The 23740-nt window shown below is 43.9% G+C and overlaps 1 protein-coding gene across 1 annotated transcript in view; it reads left to right on the forward strand.

Moving 5' to 3' along the window:
- Positions 1-7187: 7187 nt before the first annotated feature.
- Positions 7188-23740, forward strand: part of ANKH (ANKH inorganic pyrophosphate transport regulator) — a 107074-nt gene continuing 90521 nt past the window's right edge. The window contains exon 1 of the mRNA XM_071454028.1: positions 7188-7752. Within this exon, the coding sequence (XP_071310129.1) occupies positions 7657-7752 (96 nt within the window). The 5' untranslated portion in view covers positions 7188-7656. The remainder of the gene's footprint in view (positions 7753-23740) is intronic.

The raw sequence follows: 23740 nt of genomic DNA on the forward strand, positions 1-23740 counted from the left end.
CCTATTAATGAATTATCCAGAATGGAAGGTAGAGCAATTTTGAGATAATCCTACCTAAGATATTTCATGTCCACATGCAAATGACAGCCAGTGCTGTGCCTAGTTTCTTTTGTCTCTTCATAATACTGTTTTGAAACTAGAGAAAAAATTGACAGCAAACTGTTGGAAGAAGGGCAAATGCCAATAGCTATGTCATTTATCATCCTTCATGAAATAAAAGATTTCTACACTCCTTTAAGAGGTTCACAGGTGCTCTCATAGCAGACTTGAAAGGAAGTGCAAGAAAGTACTTGAACATTATATAAATCTCAAACTCACCTTTATATCATAGATTCAAAGAATCACAGAATAGTTTGGGTTGGAAGAGACCCTTAAAGGTCACCTAGTCCAACCCCCTGCAATGAGCAGGGACATCTCTAACAAGATCAGAGCCTCATCAGGCCCAACCACAACTACGGGGAAAGGGTGACATCCACCACCTCTCTGGGCAATCTGCTCCAGTGTTTCATCACCCTCATTGTAAAAAAATTTATTCCTTATATCTAATCTAACTTGACCTTCTTGTTGTTTAAAACTATTACCCCTTGTCCTATTGCAATTGATAAACACAAAATTTATCATTGGAGAACTTCTGCTGAAATTTATGCTCAGGAGATACTGGCTTTAGGCATGCATATACCTTAGCATTTTCAGCCCTTCAAGCACTAATAAATAATGCTTATGCATTTGCATATTACTGCACTCTCACAAATACATTGCTAACTCATTAGTTTACTACAGGCTCTGTATAGGCTATTTTATGGCTTTCTGTGGTAACACAGAAACCATATTTGGTAAGACATATATTCAGGATGGACTGAGGCCCTTCTAAATAAAACTGGAGAGGGTGAAATATGGCAAGCTTATAAGTGCATATTTCTAAAACGTTTAAACATATTCTCAAAAATTAATCTAACAACTGAGCTCTATACAAAAGAAAATTGAATACAGGAGTTTAGAATGAGAAGTCACCATCTCCTCCCACAAGTTTTAGTTAAATGGCATTCAATTGCATCAATAATCTCTAAACAGTTCAAGTCCAGTATTGATTACTGTTTTAATAAAACACAAAGCCATAAAGGTTGACCTTTGCGACAGTATGCTGTTGGTGGCATTGCGTGTTATTAAATTTCATATATAGCATAGCAAGTGAAATTACACATTGTTGTTTTAGTGGGAATCAAACAGGCTGCAAAAAAGTACATCCTAATGTTCAAAGCAAAGATGCCAAATCTAAATTTAAAAATGGATTCTGAATTCCAGGCAAATCCATATAAATACCTTTTAATTTATTAACTAGAAATAAGTTCTAGAAAACATTTTAAATTATTATTTGCATTTTTTTCAAAATGTTTGAATGCCCAAGTTATAACCATTAAATAAACTGTAATTTAGAAATTAGGCAAGGTAAAAACCTACACAAAACGCACTAAGATTTAAGATAAAGGATTTGATTACTTCCATGCTGAGAAAATGCAACATTTGTACACATTTGCTTTGACAAGGAGAAAGTTTCTCTCCCTCTGATCACGAAGCAATGCTGGAGCCTCAGCCTGATGTGAGGGATGCAATTCCCTCTGTAGAATGCAAAGTTTATAAGCATCTGGGTCCCTCAGAATCCCAGATACCACGCTACAAGCCCTTGGGAGACAGAAACCTTTAACTTGGGCAGCACCTGGTCCAGTTAACCTTTCTGCAATGCCATATTTACATTAATACCACTCCCACACCAAGGAAGGAGCTGTTTGGATTAATCAGCCAAGAAACAGCACAGCATCATTTCCTTTGTGAGCAGGGCTTCAGCTGGGCATCCATGAGCATCCCCACCAGCAGCCCAGCTGCTCCCACCAGCTCCCTTGTGTCAGAGCTGCTGCGGAGTCACGTGCCCCAGGCTGCATCAGAAGATACAGTTTTGGGCTCAGAGCACAAGCCCAAAGAACAAAGAACACTAATAAGGCCAGTGCCACAAGTGATGCATACAGCTGGGATCACCTCCCGCTGCGAGCCTGAGTGAGCCATGGATGTAAAGATGGCTCAAAGATGTAAAAGCCACTGTTGTAAAGATGGGGGGTACAGAGCCAACACTCACAGGGGCCCTGTGGCAGAAGGCACATCCTGGATGAGTCCTCCACTGCAGGTGACCCCCACTGCAGGGTCCTGGATGAGTCCCCCACTGCAGGTAACCAGAGGCAGCACTTTGAGTCTCATCCGAAAAATAAAGTCAGGCACATCTGGGAAACCCAGGTCTCCTTGTGCCACTGAAACCAAACATCATTTTTATCTTGGTCTACCAAGAATTAATAGGAAATTTTTTCTGCTTCATCATCTGGGAAACAATTTTGCCTGAAGCTGCCACCAGGGCGCTTGCGCCAGCCAAAAAAGAAAGACATGGGTTTCCTGCAGGGGCACCATCCTTATCATCTAACTTGACAAGCCAGCTGTATCCAGAGCAGACTGGTCTCAGGAAAGTGGCATAGGTTAGTTGTAAAGACCATTTTTATTCTTCATACAGAGATGCAGCTAAATCAGAATTGTATTAGTCAGACACTTGTCTGACTGACAACCCAATTCCTTTGGCTGTTTTCTGATTGTTCAATTCAACCCTACCAATTCACAGAATAAAATGCTACATAAATATTCTTTTCCTGCAGCATTTCTGTAGTCTTTCCAGTCATGAACTGCAACAGCCTAGAAGCCATGGCCAGGCACACAACCCAAGAACCTAGTGCCCCTTGATCCTAAGGCTGATGCACAAGGAGTGAGACAAGGAGAGTTCCATTAACCCTTTGAGGTAAAGGCCTTCTGCACAGCTGACAGTGACTGTAGTGATTCAGGCTTCGCTGACCCCTGGGTAAGAGAAAGTGTTGTGCCTCTAGCTCTCCTTTGTCCTGTCCTTTGCAGGAAAAGAGACACTAGAAACAGGCTTTCTGCAGAACTCAGGTCCAGGGAAAGAAGGGGATCTTCAGTTGGGTCCTTACAACTGTGTGTCTGGTCAGACTCTCAGAAAAATTAGCGTATGGAAGAATTTCTTTGTTTTTATTCCTCAACACTAAATGGGAAAGAGTATTTTTCCATTTTGTGCAGAAGACTCAAATTCTGATCATTCCTTCAATAGCAACCAGTCATAGTTTGACAACATTTTTAATGACATAAATTTTAAATTTTAAATATCTTACTGTTTTAACTACTGTGGTGTAAAGAGCTGGAAATGTGCATCAGACTCAGTTCCAACTTAAAAGTTAAATGTGCAAGAGGCAGCTGTTGCTGGGGGAGGAATAACTCAAGACAGAAGCAGAATATGACTGCAGATATGTCCTTCCACTTTATCTGATAACAGACAGGAAAAGACAGTCATCATTGGCTCTCTCCAAGCCCAAGGCCATTCAGGGACCAGAATCACTGGCCATTCTTTAGGCTGGGAAATCCAGCTCATCTGTCCTCTTATGGGATGACTGACTGACAAATTTTGTTACTTGCTGGTTTGAGTTTATTATACAATGAGTGATTTTAAATCACCAGATCATAAGAAAAAGAATCCTATCTAGAAGAAAAGGTTTGAAAGAAACCGAGTAGCTCCCAAAAGAAGGGATGACAACTAAACAGCCAACTAGAGATGGAAAGCCCAAGTGCAGTGATTCAAAAAACCCAAGACCTGTTTTCTCTGGCAGGTAATTAGCAGTAACCTCAACAAGGAAAAAAGAGGCATGGTTCTGAAGTAAAGCAATAGCACAGCAGGGTCCTTTCAAGATTCCCACCATGTATTTGTGGTAAGAGGCCTCCTTTAAGCTCAGGACAGTGCTGGGTCTCTAACATATTAAAGCCCATGTGCTGATCTGCATGTTGGATTTCTGACTGTGTGAGTAAAAGTAATGTCCTGATTCATTCTGCTACTGGGGACACCTTCAGGCTTTGCCCCCATTGCTTAAGCAGCAATTACATTTCATTACCAGGCACAGGGGAGTTTTGTGACACCTTTCATCACTTCTACACTGTAACACATTGCAGCACTGCACTCTATTCATGTGGACTTCTCCAGTGAGACGGCTCCATTTGAGATACTCCCGGACCAGATGATTTTTCTGTAAAAAGCAGTGAGATTATGGCTAATTATTTCCTGCTGTCCTCTCTGTCTTTTTTATTCCATTAAACAAACAGACAGTGTTTGGTATATGAGTAAGAAATGTAGTGTAACAGAAAATATGTTAGAAAGGAAATGATTACTAATCACTGCTTTTTGCCCAATACAGCTAAAATGACCTATTTCCTCAGCTCATCAGCTGAGCAAACTACTGACTTCAAGATGTGAGAAACCATCCTTGTTCTTTGGTTGCAAACACAGCTTTGTTTTTGTAATGAATTCAAGGAACAAATATGACCTGGGCTGAAAGAGAGGCACACAAAACTACAGTCAGCACAGAAAAAGAAGACATGACTGGGAAGCAGAAAGACAAACCTAAAACATTGTCTAACAGTTTATTAAGTAGGTCTAATGATTTTAAAATATTATTTTAAATTCAAGAAAGCATCAGTTACGTTAACACTTGCCCAGGACATTCCAGTACATGTGAGGAGGTAAAATGTAAAACTACTCTTAAAATAAAACTGTACTGCTTTGAGCAGCAGGAAGATAAAAAGTTAACCACAGCCCTCAAGTGACCAATCAGATGGAAATGAATTAAAGATGTAAGGGGCGTGATTCATTATCTGGTGAAATTAAAAACTATTAACTACCACCTTATGAACACATAAAAACCCCCCAAATTTATAAACTTCTCTTATACTGCATAAAGTACTTGGGTTTCTCAGTATTTCCAGGACTGAACATGACTTTGGGACAAATAATCACTATGAATTCTTTATAGTTTGCACTGTGAGACACACAGTGTCCAAATGTTTTGATTCAAGAAGCTTTAATTTTGGGGTGGCTTGTTTTTGCCAGGAATTAGAGGAGGTAGTTCTCAAACATCAGCTCATCTGGAATTTTCAAATGGCAACTTAAAATCATATATTTACAAGTGGCTTTGGGGATTCCCTTTTACTTTTCTCTGACTCAAAAACAGCACTAAAGGTTTCTTTCCCTTAAATAAAGAATCTCTCTAAACTGAAATAAGAGGCACACTTCACAAAGAAAGCATTTTAAAACATAGAGTTTTAAAAAATATTTTTCCATAATTTCATCTATAAGCTGGTCTCAGACCCATGGCAGGGAGGAATGAGCTCAATGGCAATAAAATCTAGTCCTGACGGGAAGAAATTAGTTACTGGCAATATAGTTATCTAAAACCACACACATTTTTAGGAAGAAAGAATGTAATATTGAATTAATGCTTCAATATATATCCAGCTTTGAGTTCGAAAGGCACAAGGCTTCCTTCAAAGAAAATGACCTGCAACTTACATCTACGTGTACATAAAGGCTCTGCCTAAACTGGCAGGGAATTCAGCTCAGTGCAAGCAAACAAGTAAAACAAGGCAGATGGTGTAAGGCCTCTGCATCTCTAAGAGTTCCTCCTTCAAGTCCAGCTTTGGTTGGGTTGGCTGGAGGACAAATGTTCCCTCTCACTGGACACGGGTCAAAGATGTCCAATGGATGAACCACTGCTCCATCTGGAGATGATTAGCTCTCCCTTAAGCTGATGAAGTTTTGGTGCTGTTAACCCAAAGACACTCTTAGGCAATCACAAACACCTTCTGCTTCCCTCTTCTCAGTTCATGGTCCTCTCCTGTTTTTCTCTGCCTCACTCCAGGACACCATGCCTGTGGCACTGTAAGTGATCTAGACAATAAAGGCAGGGTTGCTGTCTTGTAAGCATTTGAGTTTGCTCTTCTGTGCCTCACAACGATGGCTGCTCCAGCTCAAGGGCTGATAGGTGAGATAAACTCCAGCTGTAGGAGGGAAAAAACCTCCAGCACAACTGGGGCTGACTTTGCCAAAACACCTCAGGAATCAGGGACTCATTTCTCCAGCCCCACCCCACAGCTTGTCATTTGCCTAGCAGGGATTTTCAGAGCTCTTCTCCTGTTGACTCTCCAAGTACGTGGAATGGTGCTTGGTCACGGGAACATTTTAATACAGTTGTCTTTGGGAGAGCGAGGCTCCTCTGCTGGCCACTGGTCCTCTGATGATCACATACAGGTATCTGACTCCTCATACGGTTCCCACCTTCCCAAAATATTTGCCAACTCTCCTTGAAGGGGGCAAGGTGAAGATAACACCACAAACCTAAATGACCCAGCAAAACCCAATTACAATGAAACCATCCTGCAATTTTGAAAATGTTGAGAAATTTCTGCAAGTTATTCAGACGGGGGTTGCCATCTCATCTTTCTCCCACCCTTAGACTGGCAAAACCTTGTGGCTTGCTACAGCCCCGGCTCAGAAGGCAGCCGGTGCCCCAGGCAGTGAGGGCCCTCCTGCAAACTCCCTTGGGCCACAAGCACATTCCCTTGCCCAGAGCAAGGGCAGAGATCTTGAAAGATGAAGATGTTACACTGCCAAACGTTCAAGATTTTTTTATTTCAGGGTTTTGACCGGACGAGCTGTGGGTCAGACACGTTGGCTGACGCCGTGTTGAGGACTCCCACCCTTCCTGCAGCTGCACGAGTGCCGCTGCCCGAGGCCCGAAGCCCACGGCCCGGGAACGCCTTCCCGTGCCCCCGGCTGCACGATGAAGGCGGCGGGCGTGCGGATGGGGGAAGCCCAGGGCGCCCACCGGGACCCGGCGGAGTGAAGGGGTGCGGACAGGTGCCGAGCCCGGCGCGGCCCCGCCACGGCCGCGGGCGGGGGGCGCGGCGCGGCCGCTCCGGCGTCGGGAGGAGCCGCTCGGTGCCGCTCTTTCCCCCGCCGCCGCCGCCGCCACCCGACTGCGAGCGTGTGTCAAACCCACGTGCTCCGCCAGCCCGCGCAGCCCGGAGCGGCGCCCCGCGGCCGGGCCCCGCCGCCGGCCCCGCACGGCCCGCACCGCCGCCGGCCCCGCGCCGCTCCGCACGGGCACCGCCGCCGGCTGCCGCGCCGCACCGCGGCCTGCGCCGTCCCCGCAGCGGCGGCGGGGAGGAGGAGGAGGAGGAGGAGGACGAGAAGGAGGGCGGTGTTTTCCTGCACGGCGCCGCGGCCGTCGCCCCGCCGCCGGCGAGCGTCAGGCGGGGGGGGGGCCCGGCCCGGCCCTTCCCCTGGCCCCCGCGCCCCGAGGATGGCAGCGCTGCCCGCACGAGTGGCTGGCGGCGGTGTCCCTCCTCTTTTTTTTTCCGGCAGCGGCGGCGGCGGCGGCAGCGGCGGCGGATCATTGTTGTGTGGGAGGAGGGCGGCGGGGATGGACTTGATCTCTCGGGTCTCCTGCTAAGGCGGCAGCACAGCGCGCCCCGCCGCCCAGCCAGCGCCGCGCCGGGCAGGGAGGGACCGGACCGGCCCCCCGCCCGCTCCCCGGCTCTTTATTTTTAGGGGGCTCTGCTGCTCCTCTCCCTCTCCCTTATCTCCCCCCCACCCCCTCCCCGCCCGCACACACGCACAGGGACACGCACGCACCCTCCTCCGGTGCCCTTTCATCCTTCCCCCCGCCGTCCTCCCGCGCCGTCTCCTGCCGCGGCAGATGCGCCGCGGGTCACCGCGCAGCTGGGACTATGGTGAAATTTCCAGCGCTCACTAACTACTGGCCCCTGATCCGGTTCCTGGTCCCTCTCGGCATCACCAACATCGCCATCGACTTCGGGGAGCAGGTAAGGCAGCGCCTCTCCGGGAAGCTACCCTCTCCCTCCCGCCCGCCCTCCCGCAGCGCCGGGCTGGCGCTGTCGGTGCCTCCGCCGGGAAGGCAAGGGACGGAGAGCCGAGCCGAGCCGTGCCGAGCCGTCCTGCCCCGGCTCATCGCGCCGGGCGGGGACTGCGGCCCCTGTGCCGGCGTGCCTGCCCCGGCGGCCGCCCGAGACCACGGGCTGCCCCCCATCGCGTCCCAGGAGATGCCCGGGGAAGGATGGCAGGGTTTTGGTTGTTTTGAGGAATCTTTCCCCCTCTCATTTCAGCATTATATAATCTGAAATTACATAATGCGTTGGCCGGGGGCTGGCAGTGCTTTATCCCCGCGCTGACACGGGCGCGCTCAGGTGCAGCAGCCCCTAGCGCAGTGCAGCGCGGCTCGGCGGCTGGAGCGGGGCGGGCGGCCCGGCTGCCGCCGCCCGCTGCCGGAGCGGAGCCGCGGCCCCCCCGCCCCGCGGCGCTGCCGCTGCCGCAGCGGTTCGGCCCCGCCGCCGAGAGCCCCCGCCGCGGCAGGGCGGGAGGAGCGCGGCATCCCCCGGGGAGCCGCTCCGCACCCTCCGGGCAGGTGAACCTCCGGCTGCACCCCTGCCCCCGCCGGTGCTCTGTGCGCCTCGGCACTGCTGCAGTTCTCCAGCGGTGCTGGTGACCTAAGGCTGTCCCCTGGCACAGGCACCGAGAAGATAGCCCGCTGTATCCGAGCCCGCTGTCAGCCTATCCCCCTGACATGCAGCCACCCCATTTCGTCCTCCCAATCCCCGCTTGCTGCGTTTGCACCGAGAGCATGTTCAAGGCTTCATGTACCCACTCCCCTGCCCCAGCTAGTGCTCGTTTGCCCCTGCACTGGGGCGTGGGGGAATCTCTACTCTCGCGTTTTGGTATTTATGACAATCCAGGCCCTGTCTTGTGTTAGGCAGCACTATATGGGACCTGTCATTACATTTTTAGTAGGATGGCATACACTACTACTTACTTGCAAGTGTTAAACTGGGCAGCCACACTAAGTATTGCACCCCATATAGCTTTATCCTTGTCCTAAGTCACTCAGTTTGGCTAAGAAGAATAGACACTTGCTCCTGTGCTTCTTGAGCAAAGATATCGGAAAATTAGTGGGTACTTTCAAGCACTTGTAAAGCAGAAAGTGAAAGGAAAAATACTACAGTGGGAAAAAATAGCTAACATTAATCATATGTTTGTCATGGCTGTGTCAATCGCATTTTGATTCCTAGTCCTTTAAATAAACTGTAATACTAAAAAATACAATTCCATCCTTGTCTAACAACTATATGCTTTCCTACTAAGTCAGTCTTCTTTAAGCATACTGAGGGGGGGGAGAGGGAAGGCAAATCTAAATATAGAAATGACAAAGGAAATGAAGATTTAAATGCTAATAATTATGCCATGTTAATAGCATATAGTAGAAGTTAAATTGAAAGCCGTGCACTCAGCAAACTGAATATGACAGGTGCACTCATACAGTTTGCTTCGTACAAGGTCAGCTCAATTCAAGGTAAATGTCAGCCTATAAAAAAACATCCCCATGGCTTCAGTGTGCTCTGAACCAGGATTTCAAAATTTGCAAGTGATTTTATAAGCGAGGGTCCTTCTGTCTGGCTGGGTACCAGTGACACAGGAGGGATGTGAATCTGTGAATGATACATGTAAACACTTTAACAACTTTGACAGTGTTAGGGACAAAAATATCTTAGAAAATGTGTTTTGTTTGATAGCCAAGTCATAGGATTGGGTTTTCAGGAGAGTTGGGTTTATCCCTCGTCTCAGATGGCTGCGTGGGGAGATATTTAATTGAAAAGGGAGAAATCCAGCCTGCTAGAACTCCAGCTTATTTCAGGACCAGAGGCTGGAAAGATAGTTTTTTACCAGCCTTACCTACATGGAAATCAGGAAACTGAAGCAAGGGCAAAGCTACTCCATGTCTGAAGGGTTCCTCATACAGACAAAAGGACAGTGATTTTATTTTCCTCTATGTAATACATGAAGTTACTTTTTGCACTTGTACAACGTTACTGTTGGACTTGAGAGACTGAAAGTACATTGCTAAGCCAGTCACCTTTCTGCTTTACATTTTCAAAAAATGCAATAATTTTAACGTGAGGGATGAATGGAAGCAACATAGAAGAATGGGTGTGCCAACAGATAGCTCTGCAAAGGCTGCAGTACCCCTTCCTTTGAATGTATACTGCAGATAACACAGATTTCTAAGAATGATAAGGGAAGGAAAATTTGTATGAAGGCATATTACTTGCTCTGGGCAATACTGTAAAAGAGACAGGAGAACTGCAGGTCAGAAGTAAGAGATGACTGTAAAAAAATTAGGGAGAGAATGGACCTTGCCTGACCAGGGAAGAAGAGATGTGTAAGAAATGCTGTAAGTCATAAACCCCTTTTGATGTATGGTATTCATACCTCGCTCCCTCAAGTGAGGAGAGTATTTGGAATTAGAGCATTCAAAACAGAGCCTTCTTAGCAAAACCTTATATTATTAGATACCTCAGATTGAAAAGTGAGAAACAAAGATAATCACCTTTTTTTTTTTTTCTATTGCCTTGAGAGGCTTTTCTGGGTGTTCAGTAGTTGTAGTCAATAGCAAACATCACTAGAAATTTACCATATCCCTGGCATGCAGCTTCCTCTAGGTTTCTTGCTAGGTTAAGGGAAATTTACAGTAAGGCTAAAGATTGTTTGCAGAACATAGGTTAAGGCTGTCACCATTGCCCCAAATAAGATGCTTGGCATGGCAAGACTGTTTAGTTTACAGGAAGTAAAAAATGCTGGCACAGTGCTTAAGAACCAATAAGCTCAGCTCCTGAAGTCACTTTCAGAACTGCTACCGCCAGTGAAGAGCCTGCTGTTGACCCTGGACTCTAATCCAACAATGCCTTAGGACAAGACTATATTACGGAGTTACTCCAATCTAGTGAGCTGACCTCATTTCTTTACCTCATAAATTCTCTCTGACAAATACCTGATTTTTTTTCCTTTACTTAAAAAAGTAGTCCTGATGCAGGCCCAGGAAAATTACCAGAATATTAGAGAGATAAACCATTTCTAACTTACTTTCTTGATTTCCTTCTGCAACCCATTTCTAGTCTATTGACAGTGCTACATGGCTTTTATAAAATTAAATACTACATACCTTTCTTAAAAGTACGGCCTTCAGGAAAATAGTCCCAAATATTTTGGCTAAATGTTCCTTCTCCACTCAGATCTGTGTCTCTGTGTGTCTGTAATGTGTCTGTTCATATGCACACATCTATATATATTTTTTTCTCCAGGTGCCCTCACAAATATACAAATACATCTATATTGCTCTCACAATATACAAATATATGTATATATACAAGTATACACAACAGAGCATTTTCATCCCAAGAGTTTAACACCACCAGAAGAGAGATAGTCTCTTTTATTCTGCCATTGAGAGGAGCTTTCAACTCTCAACATCTTACCCTGAGATTCACAATAATTACTGTTGTATTTAGAGCTCAGTCATTGGAAAATAAAGTTTACATTAAAAGTTCTGGCTCCCTTGAAAAATGTTGGATGTACTTGCTTAGAAATAAATAAATAAATAAATAAATGCCTCCTGTGTGATGGAGAGCAACACAACCTCAAACAACTCAAACAACAAATAACAGCGTTGCTACTCCGTGGGCTCAAAAATCCATCACCACCCACATCAGTTTTTCTTTTTAACAGTTCCAGAGCTCCTGACATATATTCTGGTGGCCTGACTTGCAACATAAATGTGCATTTGCATCAGCATTTTTACAAAGGGAGAAAGCTGAGGTGGGCATGAATTCACTAACTTTGTCAGAAGCCGGGACTCAACCCTAGGCAGCGCTAAATACAGTTTGCAGGCGTGGCTGGGAGCTCTCTCTGATGCTCATGGGGTGGCAAAAGCCAGGCAGAGAGCAGTGTTTCGATCTCAAGGTCTGTTTGCAGTCGTCCAGTAGTGCAGTAATTATCAATGGGAGGGAACACTAGTACGGGTTTTTTGTTTGGGTTTTTTTTTAACTTTGTAGCTATCATGTAGCCAGCCCATGGATCATTAGTTTGTGTCGCTGTCGGTAGCTGTTGGCCAGTTTAGCGTGCCAACATAACTTATGTATGCATCCGTGGTGTTCAGTGGCTTGTGGGCCCTTGGAAACTAAAACTGAGCAAGCACAGCCCTGCTGCCTCTTTCTCCAGAGGGCACTCAGGTGCTCTGGTCCCTGCAGAGAACTTGCCATGCATTGCCCATGTTGTAATGTTTGAGATCCAACGGATGAGCCATAAAGGAAATGCTAAGTGTTTTGGATTCCAAATTATTTTGCAGTAATTGCTGTTTTTTCTTGTATTTGATTGGGTTTTTTTGGACTGGTTTTGTTGTTTTTTTTGTTTTTTTTTTTACTTAAAAAAAGAAAGTTGCCGGAAAAGGAGAACAAGTCATGAATAATGTATCAAAAAGAATTAGTGAGCTTATTGTCTGCCCATGCCATTTGCAAACTTGGTAGGGGGTTAAACATTTTGATTAATGCCTTATGAAGCTTGGTTTTGGGGTAAGCATTATTGTCTGGACGTTCAAAACAAGTAATGGGAGAGTTCACATTCCCAGCTGTTCACCAGGGCTTTGTGCCAAGTTGTGTAACCTTCCATGGCACAGTTTCCCTGCCTTTGAAGTGTGCCTAGACACCTACCTGTATGTAGATGTAATGAAAATTCATGTGTCAGAAGCACTCTGAGATGAAAGGTGCTGTATGAGTGCAAAGTACCCCTGTTATTGATGTTGTAAGAGGTCAGGGACTTGTTTCAATGGTGTAGGACTTTAGTACCATATAAACAAGAAAGCTAACAGCATCCTGTAATTGGTGTACAACGTGGCTGTATGTTATTACCACAACCACATTACTAATAGGGTAGGCTGACGGAAATGTCCTATTTATTTTAAATGAATGTGAACTTCACAGCTTTTTAAATTAAATTTAGATTAAATTATGTTGAAGAAGGAAACATATACAGAGTACACTATCAACAGATTTTTTTTTGTTGTTATTATTTTCCATGGCATTATTTTGAAGTAGTTTATCTTGCAGAATTCATAAGCCAAATGGTCAGGGAAATAGCTAGGAATGACCACTGAAGTATCTCTAACTTTCCTGTTTAGAGTGAGTAGATCCAAGTGAGATTGTCTATGAAGGATTAAAAACCAAACCACACACACCTGAGGTAGTAACTTCAGGAATCTATACCTCAGTGCTGTCTCCAGACTTTTTGTAAGCAACGCAGCTTTACTTCTCTATGCATGCGAGCCTGAGCCTTCCAGCCCTGGCTCCTAAATGGTCATCTGCCAGGCTCTGGGGGTTTTCACACCAGTGTTAGATGGGCTCTAGACCAGGTGGCTGGCTCTTGAGACTGCCCAAGAGATTAATTAGGCTTATATGTCAGTGTTAGTGCAGCAGGCATTGCACACCAGACATTGCACTCACCGCTCACGCAGAGCGTTTGCGGGCATTTCACAGCAAGCAGCGCATGCTGAGATCTGGGAAGAAGTCAGAGATCTCATAAAACATTTGCAGATAAAAGCCAAATCTCAACAGAGCGCTGATGTTCTTAAAGGTGACAAAGACTTACTCCTGGCAGCTAAACCAATATCTATTTGCATTTTATAGCATGCAAGGTACAAAATAAACAGGTTATGAACCTGGTGATAGCACTGGGGTATCACCACTGGAGATTTCACATGGTACTAGAAATTATGAGAATGAACCTGCACCACTAATGAGGTGTACATTCCCTGCAGTGCTCCATGTTGCTATACTGTAAAATACATAATCTTGAGCTACGACCTATTTTGCCTAATTTGCCAGTACCTTCCCCTTTTTTATCCTGCTTTCTCCTTCCTTCACAAAACCATCCAGTTCCCTGCCTCCTACCTCCCGTGGCTGTGTCAGCTCTAAGGACTTCTCTGGACTTTCTTATGCTTCACTGTTAAGAGCAGGCAGGTTTTGTACTTGGTGGTAACGATTAAGCGTGTCTGAAGGCATTTGCTATCTATAGAGCTGTAGAGAGAGCTTATTTCCAGGACAGGTTGGAAGGAGGGGGCGGGCGGGAGGGGTGGAGGACAACAACTCCATGCAGCACCAACCAGCCACTTTTTAATGAAGTAATTTAATTAATCCCAAAACTGTAAGTTCGGATGATATTTGCCCACCAGGTTGCTGGAAAATAAAACTTTGAGGTCTGGGGGTGGAAATTATTCTCTCTACCAAGAAGTCTAGCTCATGCAGTGGGAGACAAGGAACATTTACAACTTTGCCAAGCAGTCCCAGTTCCCAGTCTCTAGGCTGGAGGGCCCTCACTGGAGGTACTGCAGTCATAATATCATTTGATAGCCACTGAAAAAGGTGCATGGGGTAACCAAATACTTCTCATGCTTATTTCAGAGATAGGGAAATTGGCTTCTCCTCCCTGTGCCAGTGAAAATCTGGAAGACTATGCTAGAAAGCTGGCATCAGGAATTGAAATCAGGAGTTGAAAATACCCCAAGTCTAATTTTAAAACATGGGTTTAAAACTAAAATTTTGAAACGGGTTTGAAACACTGTATTCTACATCGTGTTGAGAAATCCCTGAAGTAAAACATTTGAATGTGAAGTGGACTGACCATTTGCTTTGTTTCGGGGCTTTTCTTGTTTATTTCTTTTTATTGCCTTATTTCAAAGACAAGAAAGCTGATTTCTCTTCACATTTGCTTTGGTCTGAACTGATTTCTTTTTAATCATTGCTCATTTTGCTGCTGCCTGAAGAAGTTGGTTGTATACAAAGGCTTATATGACATGGCCAATCTTATGACTAAAGATAAAGTGTCTTTTTATATTCAAAGAAGGCATACACTCAAGGCTCTAGCTCTAAAAGTGCAGATTTTATCTGTTCCTAACTTGATCCTAGACAAGATATTTCTCCTTGTGTGAGTTTCGTCAGTTCTAAAATTGTGATGTGTTTCACTAGGCAGTTACAAAGTATATTCCTTCATATTTGTAAAACATGGATGTAAGTTGTTGTATAAATAGAAAATTTAAATATATCTGCCAGCTCATGCAGAAAACTCCATGCATAAAACTGAGCAATTTCAAACAGATTTTGCTTTGCAGCTACTTTGAGAAATCTGTGATGTTTTTAAATAACAGATATTACTGCTGAGCTCAAATTCCAGTTTAAATGACATATCAGAACATGCATTTCTTTAAAAAGTATGGGTAATTTGTAACTATCTTATATTTTAGCCAGCTAATTTAATCAGCTGTTGCTACCTCATGCTCTTTGTACTTGGAAACCTATGGATTTTGGGGTGAGGGAAACAGGAATGTTAATATGCAATTAGATCATCTGATTGCATTTCTTTCTGCTTGCTTGATTTTCTACTGACATGATATTGCTGTAGCTATGGCTTTAGACACTACCACTGTCTTTTCAGATTACCATTAGATAGAGAATTAAAAAAGAACCACTATAACCGATATAAATGGCCCGTGCACTTTGGTGTCTGAAACATCAAAGCTCTGCAGTTTTCCTATGTTCTGCCTTCTTTATGGTATCACCTCTCTTTCAGATTTTCCACAGGATGTCACTACCTTGCTATAGAGTTTTTCTACGTGTGCACTTTTTCTTGATGAGTTCCCTCCCAGTGTAATGCAGAATAAAAGAGCCTGCTTGAAACATTACCTAAGAGTAATTCCAGGTGTAAATATGCATTTTCTTCCAAAGAGGGCTGAAGTAGAGCATTGTTACTGGCAATAGCATGGTTGATTTCCACAGCCTTTGCAAGAGCATTCTAAGAAAGGACAAAGGAAAAATACTGGGGAGAAAGGAGGCATTTGCTGAAAAATAAGTGCCACAAGGGTGTGAAATCTCAAGTGCCATTTTAATTATTTTCCCAAAGATGATGCAAAAAATTCAGTGTTCCTGTTTTGGCTGGAGTGTTACTGTTGGAGAAAGGGTGGTCACTATTGCCCAACACATCCAGTTTGCTTTACTGATGTAGTGGTTCAGCAAGAGTTCAGCTTTTTAGTGTGGGAAGTGAATAAGCTGCAAGACACTACTTATTATCAAATGTTTTGCTTCACATAATATTTCTGCATTGTTAAGGCAGTTTTTTTCAACCCTTTTTAAATTTTTACAGCCCAGAAAATTTTCAGTGGAGTGCAGAGAAAATTCACAAGCATAGGAGCTGGAGAGCATACATGGTTTTATATTTCTTCATTACCTGTTTGCAACTCTTTGTTAACATTCCCTAAGGTACCAGGTTCTGTTGGCTGAAAGCTCACTGAACCAAAACATGTGCCAGTCTGTTTGCTGACAAATACATTTGAAAGGCTTTTGGCTGGGAGATGGTCTGTCTTCTGGCCTTCTTACCTGTGTTTTGCACTTAAATTAGTGAACAAAGTCAGATGCGGGGTGCCCCTGAACTTTAATGTGCTGGTATGATTATCACCTGTACTGGCAGAAGAATGCAGTGGTGCCTGTCAGCCAGGACTGATTTTTTTCCTTCATTAAGTCTGATGTGCAGCTTGTGTAGTTATAAGGGGGGCAACCACATCACCCAGTGTTCTTCCCTTGTTTTTTTAAAGATGATGTTTGACATCTACTTTCCTCAAAATGCAGGGTTTATGTCTAGATTTTATTGGGTTCTTTTTCCTGTTCACTCCCTACTCACCCCTCCTTCCTTCTGCTGCATAACCAGTGACCAATATCTTATTTTTGTAACCTCTGTGTTAGTATACAGTCACTGCTGTTCCTGTAGCTATGGATAGTTAAGGTGAGGTACTCTCTGATCCACCTCAGGCATCTTCACTTCTCAAGACAAAGGCTTTCCTTGCCAGAACATACCAATGTGCTCCTAGAATTTGGCAGCCTTTGATCTCACATCTGCTGTCCTGAAGATGGAAGACAGACACTTGAGCAAGTCCATCATTGCCATTTCCTCTGTCAGCATCTTACCAATTAAAAAACCTTTAGGCCATTTGAAAAGAAAATGAATTGTTAGCATCATCTTGGAGTGGGAAGACACTTCACATTTTTGGTTCTGTTGAGAGGGGAAAAAATGTCAGTTACACAAGAGGAAAGATTATAGAAGTGAAGCATTTATAGCTTGGATGGAAAAGGGAGTTTGATAACCATCTGCAGTTGTATGAACTGTGGTGTGGTCATGAGGGAGAGGAAAGGGGAAACGAGGTTAGCTAGGTCAGTGCTGTGGAGAAGAATGTGGGCAGGAGTGGTGAGAAAGACTGGGATGGTAAATACAGTTTAAACTGAAAAGATTTCCAGATTATTTTCCAATTAAAAGCAGAAGATTTTCCCTCTCACACTTTACTTCCTCCTAAAAACTTTACTTCCTTCTAAAATGTGGCACAAAGAGTGCTGACCTTCAGACAGGATTTGGTGGTGGTGGTGGTTGTGTTTTACATAGGCTCAAATTCAGTGGGTTACCAAAAAAAAAGAGTGTTGTGATCACTGTAAAGTGATCACATGATGGATCAAACCCGAAAACCCAAAGACCACATTTTCAGAGCTTGAGAACCACATCCTCCTCAAAGGCATTCAGTACACTCTAGAAGGGCACTGTAATTATGGGCTCTTACTAAGGTGAAAAAAAAAAAACCTGTAAAAAACCTGCAACTCAGAGGTGAGGAATTTCTTTTATTAATAATCGGTGGTCATGATACAGTTTTCTCACAGCACCCTGTTTTTCACATGCTGCCTCCCACATTCAGCATACAGAGAGCACTTGCTGGGAGGAGAAACAGAGCTACCTAGCTAGTAGAAGTATTGACTGTGAATCCTTGTCTTGTTCCTTTTAGAAGCATTCACTGGAGGCAGCATGCCCTTTGCCACCGGAGTGAGCAATACACTGTGTTAGGATCTCCCTGGCCCAGCTGAGGGAAAAAAAAATCCAAACAAAATGAGCTTACCAAAATGCAGGAACCTTTCCAGTGTGAGAGAAGTAGAGTGTTGAAATGTCCTCAGTGTGGAAGTAAGGGAGATCTTAACTCTGCTTTTTAGCTGGAGGCTTGCTGAGTTTTTTTAAAGGCATAAGCTGTTGTGAGACAGATCTTGGCAAGCACAGGGGAAGTTTCAGTCCTGTGGTCCCATATGGTGTATGCCCACAGCTCTGTACCCTTTCTTGACCTTTCTCACTTACCCTTTCTTACTGCCCTTCCAGTTCAGTTCTTTGGGTCCTTTGCTTGGCTGTCCCATGGGTGCTGTATTACACAGACATATCTGTGGCTTTGTTGCCAGACTGGAGCTGCAGTGCAGCACCTCTTCCTGATTGCTACCAGGGAGCCCATCCATTTTGCCCTCACCCTGCTACTGGCTTGGGTAATTTATTCTGTCAGTCCATTCTCCTTCCTCCTCCACTGTGGCATTTTGGAGATGACTTTGAACATTAGAATTGTTTCCAACCCACTCAGCCCAAGAGGCCAGCTAACAAGATGAGTTCAAGCTCTCCCCAACAGAAGTGAAAATGCTAGGTGATGTGCTTGACATCTCTGGTTATTTTTCTCTGCACTTACTAGCACATAACAACTGGTAATGTGGGCCTCCAAATTTAGTGTGACAGCACTGTCAGATTCCCCTGTAGTTATGTTGGGTCATAACGATTTTGGAATCTTAAGCATTCACTTTGAAAGAGGAGGAAAATCCAAACCACACAACATTTTTCAGCACATCAAAACACCAAAGGCAGTCATCCACTGAAAGCTTTTTTTTGACACAGGTAAACACATTTTTCACATGCTTCTTTAAGACACACATGCGGTGTGTTGTGAGCAGGAGACTGCCCTTATAGGAGAATTATACGCTGAGTGGTGCTAAAGTACTGTCTTGATTACTACTGACTTATATGCAAGACTAAATAAATGGTCAGGGAAATAAGGAGATGGGCTCTAACTTCTCATGTACCTGATTTGTTGCTTATAGTTTGAGCCATCTCTGGTTACATGTTGCATGTGCAAATGCTGTTTTGTTTTTGAATCCATGGTTTTGTACATGGATTTTAGCTTTTCAAAATGTGATCTTGAGAGCAGTCCTGATCACTGCACCACTGTTCTTTATATACTAGTGGGCAGTCAATTTGCTTCAGAGTGTTTTATTTCAAAGCATGAAAGCATGACGACCTTTCAGCATTCAGAGTCTTGTTCTTATATGAGCTTTCTGAGATGCAGTCAACGGTCTGCTGGTTAGGACATGCTCCAGCATTGTAACACTCTTGGGAAGAGCTTTCGTCAGCAGTGCCTTCTGGATCTAATATGTAAGTAGTGTGGGCTTTTTCTGTTAATACTGTGCAGAGGCCAGTGTTTCTCTCTTTAAGTAAATTCACAATAAATCACAGCAGGTATCTTTCTTGGCATTTTCTTATTCCAGGCTTGACCTGTCAGAGAGCTTTGAGTCGCTGTCCAGAAAAGGCCAGTGTCATTGTGGGCTAGCTTTTCCAAATCACAGCATGCAGTTCTTGTCAGCTGCAAGCTCCTACCACGTTGTGGGTGGTTGCATCACTGAGGAGAAAATAGCTAACGAAGGCACAATCATTGCCTCGGGACTTTGCCAAGGAAACCTCATGTGAAGTTACATATTTGTGACTTTGAGCTCCAAGGGTTTGGTCATGCTAGCAGTAATCTACAGATGTGGGGTCTGCTGTATTCTGTGTGCATCCAGAGATTTGAAAGGGAAAATGAGTGGTAAGAAAGAGGGGGTTAGATCAAGCTGTCTGAAAGGAAAAGGCCTGACATCCTTGGCTCTAGAAATACCACCACATCCCAGAAGTCCTGGGTCATGAAAGCTTTTCACTGCACTAGAAGGGCTGAAATGCTCCAGTCAAAGGGACTGCAGGGCCATAATTTCATCACTAATATCTTGCTGAATAACAAACTAGAAACTTTTTCCTCTGTCATTCTGCTGAAAGTGTAAAGTAGACAAAGGAGGCATGCCAGTGCAAGTTTAGCTTAATGAGAAAGCTGTCAGGTTCTGTGTTGAGACCAGCATTGAGAAGAATGTTAAATCAATACATGTCCAGCTGGTAATAAAGGATAACCTGCGCTTAACTGTAGAAATAAATAGAGGAAAAAATATGACTCGCTAAAATATGACCTTTTTTCAAGAACAGAGAATAGTAGTGGCACATGAAACCATTAGATATGAATACAGTCTCATGAGAACTCTGAGTGTGGAGTGCAAGAAATAAGCAACTTGGCAGGACAGCGAAGTGATTCTGTCTGCAGCCAGAAGAACAAAGAATACTTGAGTTTGTTGTTTTGGGTTTTTTCACTCTTAACACACTTATAGCATTAGGGAACCCTAAGCACTGTTCTGTTTTTTGTTAACACAGCATAGGGTGAGGGATGCACAGCAAGGTTGGAACAATTACAGGAAAGGATTATTAGTAGCTTATTTGCAAGAGGTGAGTATTGCAACTTTTGGGAGTTGGTTTCAAAGGCAACTGCAAGCATGAGTGTCTCTTGTTTGCTTTCCTTGAAGAATAGTGCCTCTATAGTCTCTTGACATTTAAAATCAAATACCTCTATGCTTTCCTTTTTTCTGTTTCGGCCAGATAAGATTCTATAACCTCAAATCTTCTGTGTACATCCCTTTGTTTTGCAATTCCTTTGTGAAAGAAAGAAAACAACCATTGAGAAAGAGAGAAACTCCTATAAAAATAGGGAGCTGCCCTCAATTCAATTCTTTTTTTGTCTTCCACTGAATCCCTGTGTGGCAGTGCAGTGATGCAGCACCATAACCAATAGTCTGGCATCTTCAGGCTGCCAAGCTGAACCCTGAAGGATCAAGCATCATCAGTCTCATATTTTACTGTCTGTTTTTGGCGCTTTGATTGTACATTATATAAGACAGGGGAGATTTTGGTTTCAGCCCTTGGCTGGAGCCTCCTGTGCACTGCTCTATTTGGCAGCCCTGGACAGCTCCTGTCCCTTCACCTTGTCAATCCTGCCTCCTATTTACTGGCCTTTTTTTAATCCACAGTAGTCTGTAAGCTTCAAGTACCTGCTCTTCTTCTGTCTCCTCTGCTTTTCCTTTTCTGTGCCTGTCCACAGGCTACCTCCAAGGCACATCCCGTTGCTGTTTGCAGACAAGCATCCCACAGTAAGTACGTCAGCAAGGTGCCCACTGCCTGCCCCCAACAGATTCCTTCCTTGCAAGAGGCCTGGTTCAGCAAAAGAAATGCTTAGTTAGAAATCTTCTTTGTGTTTGTGGCCTTTAAATGTAGTCTTCACTTCAGCTGATGTGCAGGGATTTATGTCATATGAGACAGCCAGACTTCAAATGAAGAATGTGAGCTTTGTAATAAAGCTGCAAGACTTCTATCTAGCAAAGTGTCCGTGCTTGCTGCTCCTTCCTTCAGACATGCAGTTGTGGTACCAGGCAGCACATTCCCCAGCTGTGTGTGTTCCTGCTTTCACACCCCACCGTGTCAGAGCCAGGTCCAGGTCAGTCTGGTTCAGGTACTTTTTCTCTAGGACTGGCATGGCACAGTGCTGTCACACAGCAGTCACATGGCTGTGACTACTTCACCACTTGACCCGTGCCTCCCTCTCATCCTCACCCAGGTGGCCTGTTTTGAATTCCTGCTCAGCATGATGCCATGTAAGAGAAGCAGTGAAATTTTTGTCCCTGCATGCTGATGTCTGATGGCACATGGTAAATGCCTGCTGTCCTTATTGGTGGCTTTTTTCAAAGAACCTATAAACCAAGGTCAGAGTGATTATTCTCACTAAGTCTTAAAGCCAATTTCTGGATCACAAACAAGAATAACATTGCCTGCATTCCCCACATGCCTGTTCATCCTGCTGTTAGAACTCATGGCTGTGGTTAGGTCTCATTGCTCCTGAAAACAGGAATGTTTTCTTACCTGCATGGCCAGAGATAAAGCTGTTGGAGTGCTGAGACTATCTAATCTCAACAAAGCCCCTTTTGGATCAGAGAGCACTTCTGCTCTTTGGTGTATTCTTTCAAAGAGAATCCTTTGAGGAAATCTGAGAGAAGCATGCCAAGCTCAGTCAGTTGTACCTGGGCATGGATATAAGGTGCAGAGAGGTCCAGGTGTTGTGAAAATGATTGCTGTAGGCTTCAGAGAGAAATGTCCCCATTGTGAACCTGTGCATCCTTTGAGGGACTTTGATGTTCATGACCATTTTTAACATTATAAATATTTTTAAATGCTATATATAATTTGTCTTCAGACACTTTCAGGTCATAACTAAACTACTAGGCTTGTTCCAAATTAGGGATGGATGGCATGAATAGCACAGTGTGAGTCAGACCCATCACATGTTCCAAATTAAACTTGTGCTGAGCCAACATTGATCTTAAGACTCTTTCTGAAAATGTCTCTACCTTACAGATATTGCTGATATTGTTTCTACAGAGGTTGATAATGAAGAAAAATATAAAGCAGAAGCATTGTATGATGGAAGGACTCAAAACATGCAACTAGGAGAAAGTATTCTGAATAAAAAAGTTAGTGAAATAACAGCTTCAGCAGCATATAGGTTTTGGCTTGCCTAGCACTCTTAAAAGTTCAAATTGTAAGCCTCCAATGTTGATGAAGCAGAGTTGTCTCCTAATGACTAGAGATGGATTTTTCCTACCTAGGCATTGCAAGCTGCTTGAAGTATAACCACAAAGGGCTCCTGTTTTCTGGGGGGTGGGGGGGAAGAGGAGTTATGAGGGTAACATAAAGATCAGAAGATAGGAGGTCTTGGAGGATTTATCTGATGACCTGTCCCCCAGTAGAGATAATGCATGCTCTAAGTCAGATTTCACCTGGGATACTTTGCACAGTTATGGCCATACATACTTAAGGCAGGTCAGTTCAAACTTGTTCAAAAGATTAGGCAAAAGAAACCCCAGCTATTAATTTCTCTTTTTTTTTTTTTCATCATCTTATCTGTAAAGGTGAAACTGAAAGGTTTTGGTTTCTGTAGCCCAGCAAAGAAAGGTAGAGCATGATTAAGGTGTTTGTGAGGGAGATGGGATCATGTTTTCTGATGGGAAGATGGTAGGCTACCTGCAAACAAGAGGAAATTGAGTAGCAACATATGACTGTGAACAGACAATGAGTGCTTTTAAACTGGAAATGAGAAAGGCTCCCATCTAGCAGAAGAATGAGACTCTGGAAAGAGCAGGGTCAGGAAAGCTGACCAGCTTGTTTTTAAGATTGCATTAATGAAAGTCATGCTGTTGCAGGTGTGCCTGGAGCACCACAAAGGATTCACTGCACCCCTGCAAGTAGTTTCCCTTCCCTTTGTGAAGGGAAAGTAGTAAAAACTTCTTCATCTGAATTTGTTTTGGTTCTAAAATACCTGTTTTCCAATATTTCTACCTTCTTTAAAACAGGTCATTGCTCACTTAAGACCTTCACAAATCCTGTTCTTTCATAGGAATGATTCCCAAAACTGGAAGGTGTCCCCTCAGCCAGGGACACAGAGGCAGGAGGCTGCTTCTGCAGGGCTGACGCTGCCTCTGCTGCTGCTGCTGCTGGTGGTGGTGAACAAACAGAGCTCTGTTCATTTTCTGCTCCAGCAGAACAAGCAGGGGGTGGGGAATGGGACAGAAGAAGGATGAGCTCCAGGATGGAGGTTGCTCAATAGAATGAGAAAAACATAATGAGAGAAGACAATGTATATTCTGTTTCATAAAGAAATTCATTCAATTATACATGTTAAACAAAATTTGGAAGGGTTTGCTAATGCCCTTTTATTGTTGTTCATGGGACAGCTTATCTGTTCATTTTTTCTGTTTTGCATGCTAATGATAAATCAAAGCTGATCCTCTTGTCATTGCCATTCACCCTGGTTTAGGAAAATCTAAACACATAAAATACCTTCTGTTTTTTCTCATTGCTTATATCTTCTCCCAGCATTCCAAATAGCAAGCTGCTGTTGTG

This window comes from Agelaius tricolor, unplaced genomic scaffold (assembly GCF_023055355.1).
Source record: "Agelaius tricolor isolate 1412-34295 unplaced genomic scaffold, bAgeTri1.0.p SCAF_2, whole genome shotgun sequence".
Taxonomy (NCBI): Eukaryota; Metazoa; Chordata; class Aves; order Passeriformes; family Icteridae; genus Agelaius; species Agelaius tricolor.